General features: G+C 49.4%; 2 protein-coding genes across 3 annotated transcripts; both read right to left on the bottom strand.

Moving 5' to 3' along the window:
- Positions 1-617: 617 nt before the first annotated feature.
- On the bottom strand, positions 618-2,676 carry LOC122379940 (coiled-coil domain-containing protein 173-like). Its single transcript, XM_043362617.1, has one exon. The coding sequence runs from the start codon at positions 2,378-2,380 to the stop codon at positions 920-922; it is 1,461 nt and encodes a 486-aa protein (XP_043218552.1). The 5' UTR covers positions 2,381-2,676; the 3' UTR covers positions 618-919.
- An 896-nt stretch (positions 2,677-3,572) lies between these two features.
- LOC122379939 (bax inhibitor 1-like) lies at positions 3,573-10,356 on the bottom strand. Of its 2 annotated transcripts, none has more exons than XM_043362615.1 (6): positions 10,298-10,356; positions 9,967-10,137; positions 8,635-8,864; positions 5,425-5,651; positions 4,793-4,966; positions 3,573-4,583 (listed from the first exon to the last, which is right to left on the bottom strand). In XM_043362615.1, the coding sequence occupies exons 2-6, from the start codon at positions 10,005-10,007 to the stop codon at positions 4,560-4,562; spliced, it is 696 nt and encodes a 231-aa protein (XP_043218550.1). In that variant the 5' UTR covers positions 10,008-10,137; positions 10,298-10,356; the 3' UTR covers positions 3,573-4,559. The 2 variants fall into 2 exon arrangements, with proteins under 2 accessions (XP_043218550.1, XP_043218551.1); XM_043362616.1 differs by having other exon boundaries at positions 10,287-10,324.
- Between the last annotated feature and the right edge of the window lie 266 nt (positions 10,357-10,622).

Raw genomic sequence — 10,622 nt, 5'->3', positions numbered from 1 at the left:
CTACCTACCGGCAGCCGGAGCCGGCGTGCGGCGCAGGCGCGTTACGGCTATCTTGAGGATGAAGAAGCGTATAAACAGTGGCGGCGGAACACCTTCAACTAAGGGGGAGGGGGGCACTGCCGACTTTTGGTCCCATTCTTTCCATGCAACGCCCATAGGGCTAATGTTAAAATGTCAAAATCAAAGGGGGCACGGTGCCCCGGTGCCAAACTTTCCACTTTCTCACTGTTTGAAGCTGGACAGGGAAGAATGTGTATAATGTAGGTATTGTGTAATGAAGCGATTTAAATTATTCATTCGGTGTAATTTTAATGCCGATATGCAGAATCGAAGAATAACCGCTGTCGGCGCTGTCGGCTAATAGCCCGTCGCTTGGACCCGCTCCCTTCACAAGGACAAAGTTAACTAATTCTGTATGGTTACCTTGGCTCCTTATTTGTGTGTGTGTGTGTGTGTGTTTTTTTTTGTTGGTTGAGTATAGTAAATAGGTACCGTGGCAAAACGCTTGACATGTGGAGTGGATGCCTGCAGTCACTCAAAGCAACAACCCACCATTGCTTATAATGACCAAGAACCGAGCCGCGCAGAGCGCTGAGGCATTACTTGCTTTCCAGGGAGACAGAAATGCATCGATTTTTATTACCTGTCTGTTGTTAAGCAAACAACCAAAACTGACAGCACGAATTAAATGTTGGAGCATCAAACTTATGTTGAGATCAAGGACGACATGGTAAAGAACCAGCGCTTATCTCCAAACGATTTAAACGTTAGCATTAGACGAATGAATAAGCGTTACATTTTATTGCTGTAGTATTTTTCCTAGGAGAACCAACAACACCCACCGAGTGCCGAAAGGTGGCTCTGACGAAGACAGCGGGAGCCTGCGGCGGCCAAGGACCCGTCCCACTGCCGGAGCCGCTCAGTAGGGTCGGATTCCCTCCGAGGACCAGTCGGTCGAGTGGCGCAGAAAGCCGGGAGCCGAGGCGCGCGCCGCCACCCGCAGCGGGAACGTGTTCCTGCCGTCCTTCTCCAGCCTCTCCAGCTCCGACCTCACATACTCGTCAAACTGCTTCTGCTCCTTCCGCTGGGTGCGTTTCAGCGCCCTCACCTCGGCGTACTCCTCTTCTTTCTCCACCAGCCGCTTGGCCTCCGTCTCGTCCACCTGCTCGCGCCAGTCGCGCCGATTGCGCGCGCGCTGGTCGATCAGGTCCCGGTGACGGTCGCGCAGCTCGGAGGCCATTGCGGCCGTGCGCTCGTCCTGCAGGCGGCGCTCCAGGTGTCGCTGCCGGTCGGCCTCCTCCTGCTGCTCGCGGTAGCGGCGCAGCTCGGCCGACCGGTGCTGCCGAATCGTCTCCACCATGTCGGCGCGCGCGGCCGCCTTCTCCGCCTCCAGAGCGTCGTCCTTGGCGCGCTTTTCGGCCACGGCGGCGGCGATGCGCGCGTCCTCGTCCGACTGTTTCGCCATCAGCTGACGCTCCAGAAGGGCGCAGGCGACTTCGCTGCGCCGCCTACTGCGGTCCAATATCTCGTCCCGTGTTTGCTTGATTTGTCGAGCCATTTCCAGCTTTCCCAAACTGTATATGCGAGTTTCGACATTTTCCTCCTCTTCCCTCTTCTGCTTGAGAAGCTCAAATGCTCGTTGGGTTCGTGCGTATTCGTTCGCTTCTTTTTTCATCTGCTGTCTTTTTTCGTACTCTTCCTCCTTTTCAAGTTGCAGTTCGTGTTCGTACTGCCGAGTGGCTTCCCGGACCTGTTCAGCATATTCCAACTCCTTCTTCTTGGCTTCTTCCTTAACCGCAAATGCGACCTCAATCTCCTTGGCGTTGGAGCGCTGCATGGCGGCGCGGCGATCTCTCTGCTGCTGCGCCTCGATCTCTGCCTGCCGCGCCCAGTCAAAGTGAAGGTGCTTCTGCCACTGACGCTCCCGCTCGTCCTCCCGCTTCTTCATCTCGGCTTTCAGCGCCACCTGCTCGTCGCGTTCCTTCAAAACCTCAGAGAGCAGCAGCGCACCGTCTAAGTTACGAACTCGTTCTTCATTGTGGAACAGCATCTCCCTGGCGGCGTCTAGCTTCTGCTTTCTCAAGACGGCCTGTATTTTTGCTTCCTCCGCGTCAATGGCGAGCTGATCTTCCTCTTTCTTTCGTAAACGATCCTCTCTGTCTTGAAGCCTTTTTGCGTGGAGTTTCGCCAATGTGTTGGGCCAGTCATCTTTCATCTGTTTGGAGACAGCCTGTCGATGCTGTGCGGCCTCCCGCAATTTCTGCCGTCGTGCTTCCTCCTCCTGCTGCCTGGTCAGGTGGCCGCGGATGGAGTTCCATTTGTCACGCGATAGTAGCGCCGTATCGCGTGGCAGATTCGTCGGCACGTAAACCACTGGCATGGCTGGAGACTTGGTCGCATATAACGACTTATCAGGTCAAACCGGACATCATCAGCACCTCATGCAATGAAGCACGATTTATTCAGCTTTCTGTCTGAATAAATGGCGCTATCTTTCTCCTTTTCATCGACGTCAGTTGTCCGGCTCTTGCTGGATTCAGTTGGATTCTCGCTTCATTTGCTCCGCTTGCTTCTTGCCTCAGTCATCCTCGATTGCTTTTAAAATTTGTCATTTGATTTTCATTGCGACAGGGCACCGAACACGTGCCTAAGTTATGCACTGTTTCCAAAATGGAAGCATCAGCATCGATGTGTCAAAGAACGTAACGTCCTGTCAAAGTGCATATAGGCCATAAAAAACGTAACAAATAAACGAATATATCACGAGCTTCTTCAGAATCTTCAAAAGATACGCTGCATCAATAACGCACCGTTTGGTAAAAAAAATCTATTTTCATAGCACCTTAGCTTCCAAGGGGTAAGATTGACGGGAAAATATTTGTTCGTAGGAAAATATGCTGTGGCAGAGTTATTTCTTTGATATCGTATATTTTGAAACATTACGCATTCAGTTAATTTGTGCGACGTGCGTATATTTAAAAACTCAGTAAGGTAACGGAAAATAAAATATGGCATTGGCAAGCTGCTTCACCAAGTACGGAATACGGACATTTTCAACGAATGACGACAATTAAAGCCATCGAAGCCCTAGAAACGAGTTGTTTTTACACTAAATCAAGTGGCCATATAAGTGAACAACATCAAAAAACCCATACATGGCGCCATGGCATCTGCCAAATCATATGTACCGAACTGTGAAACGGCGCTTATCGTGATATTGGCTCTACTCTAGATATTAGCGGCAAGATGTTGGTAGGTATTCGGTATTCATTCATAATTCATATCTTGCTAAATGCTAATACAGGGCACCTGATCAAGTCTTTTCGTCACAAAATACATCCTTTATATAGCAAGGTCATCAGCCATTTGAAAGGTCAGCACGTGGCAAGGCTGCAAAGCCGATTAATGCTACTAACCAGACATTCCATCAACTATTCATAATTGGCGCGCCGACGGCAAAGCACACACGCACCGGCACAAGTCACACCCAGCGCGGGCGTGCTCCAAATGGCTTTGAGGTCTTCGAGACGGAACGCTTCGTAGATCGGCGACCACCAAACAAAAACCAGTAATACCGAACGAAAATTTATTTTTTCTCTGAATCAGACTCCCGGGTTGATATCAGTAGCCAAAACATCGATTTCTACAACTGCCACGTTGATTCATTTGCCGAACACACAGATGGAAATCAATTCTACAACCAGACCGTTCTCAGTAACGTTAAATTTTACATCAGCGATGGGGCTTAAAATTAAAAATCGCATGATATGCAAGGCCTAAACAATTAAGTCCGCTATGACTATGCATCAATTAGACGCAACCTGCCATTGAACGGACATAATACACAGAAACACTGAAATACCACCGAACATCTTTCAACACCGAAAAAATGTCGCCCACGACGTGATGCCTTCGGACGCAAAATTTGAAACAGACAACAATCCGGTTGGGTGTTCTTATGTCACGGCCAATGAGGAGGAGGGGAACCTTTCCGGGCGCAAAGCGATCACCTGTAGTCCAGAAAGCAACGCACGAATAGCAGATGTGACACCAACCCGCACTCACACGAGTCTAGTCTGTGTGTTAGGAGCCCCTACCAAACGGCTTCGCAACATCCATATTTCAGTCGAATATCCCGGGGATTATTAATAGACACAGCACACCGCGTGAGCCACCGGTTATCAATCTAAGTGCTCGTGAACACGCCGAATATAACATAACTCACCGCGCACGCAAATTAGATCCAACAGCTTTATTATTCGATACATGCTAGCAATTAATTTACCTTGATAATGAAACAAACAACACGGAATGTTCCTCAAAATTTGCCAGAGAACACGCGGACCGATACCGGGTGGCTTACAAGTAACACCAACCATTCAACATTCCTTTATGCGCGACGAACACCGATTCGGTTCTTTTTCTGGCCATCCCGATGGAACTGACACACGCGGCCAATGGGTTAAAAGCTCTGCTCTGCTCTCCGTCACTCGCAGGGTTCACCGCGGTCGTGAGCCATTTGACCGCGGGCACGGCCCAGATGCCTCGGATCTGACAGCTCAGTTCTTCTTTTTGTTACGCTCCTGAGGAAATGATTTTCCTCGTTAGTCTTACGAGCATTTAATAACGCGCTAAAATTACAATTGATTGCACTTCATACTTGCGAATTGACTTATGAATTGTACTTATTGGGGCCTTTCAATCAGTAAACTGTACTTCTTCAAAGGCATATCACATCAAACTACCAACGAAGCCCAGACAGAACTCCGCTAAGCGGCGGATCCCGACTCACCTCCTTCTGCATGAGGATGACCAGGACGTGGCGGAACACGTCCACAAAGTCGACAAACAGCATCAGCGAGTGCCAGACGTAGTCCTTGTCGCCGCGGCGGCGGCGCTCGATGATCAGCTGCGTGTCGTACAGGATGAAGCCGCAGAAGAGCACCAGGCCGCCGTACAGCTCCAGCTGTGAGCACACAGGGAGGGGTCGGTCAGAGATGAACGGGACATGAGCCAGAGATAAATTCACCGCGACACGGGCAGGCAACGGGCAACGGACAGCCGGCAACGAACACGGGATGACCGCCAACTATGGCGAGATTTCAACGGCTTGACAAGCGAACAAACAGCGGTATTGCGACAAATTTTTGCAACGTTATATACCATGATAGCACCCTGCACACAGAAAGTATGGTCATTAAAAACCAAACCTAATGCATAGGAACAATAACCTGTAAACAATAGATTTATTTACACACAAAGTCGTACGGCTATTCACCAAAAACTACCCCCGCACATGATTCGCGCAATTTTCCGTGCTTCATCCAAGAGCAACTGCCTCAGATGCCACATGGTGAATGGTGTATCGGCGTAACCGGCCCTCCTACCGCGCCCGACACAAGATCTGACGTTCCGGGGACTCACCTGGAAGATGAGGCGGGACCTGAAGAACAGGTTGGCCAGCGACAGCAGCATCATGGTGGAGAGCGCCGAGCCGAGGATGCCGCCAAGGAAGAGGAACTGGGCGCGCTGCGTGTACAGCGCCGCCAGCGAGAAGCTGACGAAGATGGCGCTGCTCAGCAGGAAGGCGGTCGTCACCAGCGAGGTGTTGATGAACAGCGAGAGCTCCAGCAGCGGGCCCAAACCCAGACCTGGCGGCAAGGTCCGCCGGTCAGGTCAGTCAGATAGCCGCAGGAGAAATATATCCCAACCCGTTCATAGGCCATGCACGATCCGGTCAGGCCAGGCCCCACATCACGTGAAGTGATCTCACCGCTATGATTATCACAAGATATTAAGAAAATATAGTTCGATCGATCGATAAGTAATGTATTTTATCGAACAAAACAAGTGGGCCTACGACCTGCGACTCTTGTCTGATAAGGCAACCGTAATCATCATGACAAAAAAGTGCGAAACAATTACTCATTATCTGGCTGGTTGACTGTAATGTTTCGTCACCATTTTGCGAAGAGCAAGAATATCACGTCTAATCAAAACTAATTTACCCCATTAAAGGGACCCTCCCACCTTCAAAAAGCTAATGAATTGGCATGAAAGTGATGTCGCTCGGTTCAGAAAGAGCGAAAACGAATATTCATCAAAGTTCATCGAAAAACATTCACCGGTTTTCAAGATATTGGACTTTTCCTTTTGTTTACTTTTTGGGATCTCCGCTGTTCCTGGCGACTTTGTTTGAAAGTGCGGCACTTGTTCCGCGCAAAGCAGCATATACCACCGCGTGCTACCAAACGTTTTAGTAAAAGAATTAAAATCGTTAGATCTGCACTCACGTCACACATTCAGAGGGGGCATTCTAATGCATTAGCCCCTCTGAATCCAAGTGCTGCAACTTTGAAATGATATATTTTCGATTTGAGGCATTTCTCGATCTTGTGAGTGCTCAAACCGGTAAGTGCAAGCCCGGGACCCCATTTTGGCTATCTCAACTCAAAACTAATGTTAACCCTCGCCGGACCTATTGGTTTTCTGCATACGCATCGGCCGAGGGGGGGGGGGGGCGGGTACGACCCCCCTCGCCGTTTCGCCCTTGGTGGAGCTAGCGCGTCGCGGAAAAAACGAGCGCGTGCGCCGTTATGAGACGCAGAGATTAGTACCCGATTTTAAGATCCTAGGTCAACCGGTGACCTCTGAGGTCAGGTCAAGTGCCCCAAGATACGGTTCAGTTTTTGGTGAATAACTTCGCAAAAAAAAGGCCGCAGAGCCGCGATTTTGGCAGCATCGTGTTCGCCTCGCTCAGGCGCGTCGCATGACATACTTTTTGTTTGGGTCAGGTCAACTTAGGGTGTTGACCTCAGGTCACGGTCAGGTCAGCGCCCCCTGGTCACGAGTTCGACGAAAGAGGTCGTGTCGCATATCATTCGATTCGGCAGGCCTTTCTGAGCCCATTGGTGACTTTCCCGACTCGCTAGCTCAATTTGATCGGGAGTTATTGACGAAAAACTAATATGACCTTGATGACGTCATAAATGACGTCACGCAAGGTCAACATTGCAAAAGTGACGCATCTAACCTTGCAAGGAATGCATCAAATCACGATTCTGTGTGCTTGTGATAGTTGGAGATCGTTCCCGGCGCCAGAATAGCAATTTCATTTTTCCCCATTGACTTATCCTGCAAGTTTCATTTCCCTGTGAAAGCTCCTCTGGCAGTGAGGGCGTTGCGAAGTTGCGACATCTGAGGACCGTGCAGAGGTTCACTTATGACGTCATAGGTCAGTGACCTGACCTGACCCGAAAATGCGGTTGGTGTCAAAAGATCCGGCTTGAATCAAAGATCAGATATGCCAAGTTTCAGCTCTCTATCGCCAGCGTGTTCGGAGCTATCGCGAAAAAACCTATGGGGGGGGGGGCGGCACCCACCCCCACCCCCTCGGCCGGCGAGGGTTAAGGTGGGATGGTCACTATAAACTTCCATTGAACCAAATGCGCTCGGCTAAATGGGCGCCTCATTTTATGGCCCATGCGCCGGGGCCAGGCGTCCCCTGTCGGTCTAGTCTCGCCACCGTGCCTGCCCGGCAGGCGGCAGCTGACTGTTCACGGCCAGATAGGGACCGGTGAGCGGGGGGAGGGGCAGAGCTCAGTGACACGTGGACGGGGCCGCAGCGGGAGCCCTGTGCCTGATGCAACCGGCCGCCCGAGGTGTGGTGTGACGTCAGAGCGGCTAGCGCGGCACAACGTTCCGCGTCCGCTCGGGGCCGGGGCACTTGTAGCTCAGCCGGCGTCGCATAATACCGAGTCCAACATCAACAGCCCCGTCACACGGCGAAGTCCGGGGAACGTTCGAGAGAGCCAGGTCACCGGTCCCGGCCGGGGGAATTACCTAATGTTTACCATCGGAAGAGGCTCAGACTCAGTGAAGAGGCCCGGTGAATCAGACTTTGGACCGACGGGGCAGGGGTGGGCGGCGGGCCGGCGGCGGCCCAACGCCTCTGTCTGAAGGAGAATCTATGCAACGGGTAGAGGAAGGGATAGCTGCTATAGGTGTTCACGCAGAGCGGCGCTAGCAATTTGCTAACTTTCCCCAAATGAGTACAGCTCTGCTGCTGTCATTACGAGTCTAACCTTCATTTTGCCGTCCATCAAATAAGACCAAAGCCCACTAAGGCATACAGCTTACATCCGGCCCACTCCCTCAAACTATGAGAAAAGGCGTAAAATAAATAAACGTTTGTTCAGCCAACCTTAACACACTTATATTCCCCTTTTAACTATTAGAAACAGCGTAAAACAAACGTCTCGTAAGCCAGCGTAAAATGAATAAACGTTTCCAAAAGTTTTTCATGATAAATTGACGCAACACGTACTCAATTTGCAGTTGCACCGTCCATTTCAGACGGTGCACCGAAAATGCTGTGTATCGCATAGCAAAATACTTCAACAAACAAAATCGGTTCCAATGAACGACGGACGTATACGCCTCGCTATATACGCTCCTTTGGAGGAAACTAACCTGAAGATAAAAACTAAACACAAATATGAAATAAGCAGAAACACGTCCGGAACAAATATCTAAAAACCCTCGAAGAGGCTGAGCCTGGTGGCATCATTTAGCCAGCTCGTCACACCAGACGCCACCGCCAAAACCCCCAGAAACTCCGAGAAAAGGACTCGCCTGTGCAGAAGGCAAAGCCGCCGAGCAGCCCAAGCCTCTTGGCCGTGTTCTTGCCGTCGTCCGGGGTGAACATGAGTGCCCCCATGAAGCCGAGCGAGGCGAGCGCCGACAGCAGGCCACCGGACAGCAGGCCCGTGTACAGGTGGACGGCGCTGCCGGCGCCCGCCAGCAGAGTCGAGATCGACACCGCAGAGTACACATTCTTCAGGTGCTTCCGGACTGGTGGCTCCCTGCATGGTGAGAGATCTGTGTAAGAATGAATATGGGCGAAACAAATAATTTTGAAAACAATTATTCCTTAACAGAAGACTACCAGCCCTGCAGCTCTTGACAAACTTGTGGCTATATTTTAGAAGGAAAACTCTAAAGCTGTTAACATGTCCCAGGGATTTCTTTGATGGTAGATTTCATCAGATGTTTATAAACAGAAGCAAATTCAAGTGAATTATAGTTAACAGGGTCCTATGAGCCTATGATCAGTCTTTGAGCAATACTTATTAGTTATTCAGTCACTGCTAATGAGCTAAACACTGCTGAACACTGTTCAATTAAGACTTAAATGGATAGTCCTAACTGTGAATGATGTCTAAAAAAAGGTGTTATCACATACAATCATCCTGCTTCACCAGGAAAACTCCTTTCCCCTGGCAATGCTAATGCCTGGAGTTGGAGTTGCCACTGCATACTTCGGTATTCTCTTAGCAGACGTCGCCCTTGCTGCCATATCTAGTTAGGTAGGTTGTAGGTAGGCCGTAGGGTTAGGTCAGGTTATATTGTTTTGTTATATATTTAACTGTGAAAAGACAATTGCGGCACACCTGAGACATAGGTATGGCAGCAAGGGCGACACCTGCTAAGAGAGTACTGGCATTAGTAGAGAAGTTTTTCCAACTGAGGAGAGGTGCTGTAGGTTTGTAGGTTGTAGGGTAGGTTTGTAGGTTGTAGGTAGTATGTTTTTAGGTTGTAGGTTTGTAGGTTGTAGGTTGTAGGTTAGGGTAGGTCAGGTTAGGTTAGGTTTGTTTAGGTTTTGTTAGAAAGAAGCACCTGCGGGTATAGCGCCTCTCCTTGGTTGGAAAACCTTCGTGTGACGTCTGCTCTACCAATACTGAGAGTACCTACCCAGACTTCTATGGGCTGTGACTAATACCTACATATCTCCTGAAATTGGTCGATATTTTGCTACATTCTAATCAACATATTCACCGACTATCATGAATCATGATTAATAGAAAAAGAAGTTATACTATGGAGGCCTTCCACTAACAATATAACAAAATATTCAAACAAGTTTCAGTCTAGACTGGTAGACTAGGTAATGGTACCAATACTCACAGGTGCCCGGACAAGCCCTTGATGAAGCGATCAGGGTTCATCTTGCTTTTCCTTAACTAAAGTATCAAAGACTTTACAAGTTTCTACGGGATCTACTGTATCAAACAACACGAACAGGCAATTATATCCAAATTATAGCCCTTCTTATGGACGACGGTGAAAACAGGGCGCCTAGGGCGATTTGATCAAGGTTCGTGAAATTCACACGTGATGTTTTACGTGTAGAAGGCCCATGAAGGGGGAGAACTTCCAAATGTCACGTGACTAATATGCCCTCCGGCGCCCTGTTTTCACCGGCGTCCCTTCTTATGATAACGAACGAGGACCCCACATCTTCACAACACGTCACAGAAGTGACGCAAAACGACGCATCACAGAGGCACGTCAGCTGTCGGTAGCTTTTAATTCCCGAGAGAAATCGCAGACAAAAGATAATCTAGAAAAGCCGAAAACCTTCTAGATTCACTCACCTGGAGCGTGTATAGTAAGCATATTGCGCAATGATCACCAGTCTGCACTATAATCAGCGCTTTCATTCGAATTTTTATCATTCAAACGGCACATTCTTATTAAAATGATATGCTCGATGATTTTCTCAATCTGGTTGTAGACTACTGTTTCTAGTTCAAAACACCAGAAACTTTTTGGTAGTGCTT

Source organism: Amphibalanus amphitrite, unplaced genomic scaffold (genome assembly GCF_019059575.1).
Source record: "Amphibalanus amphitrite isolate SeventyFive unplaced genomic scaffold, NRLGWU_Aamphi_draft 000087F_arrow, whole genome shotgun sequence".
NCBI classification, from domain to species: Eukaryota; Metazoa; Arthropoda; class Thecostraca; order Balanomorpha; family Balanidae; genus Amphibalanus; species Amphibalanus amphitrite.
The sequence above is the reverse complement of the archived record's forward strand: the minus strand, read 5'-3'. Positions and strand labels throughout refer to the sequence as shown.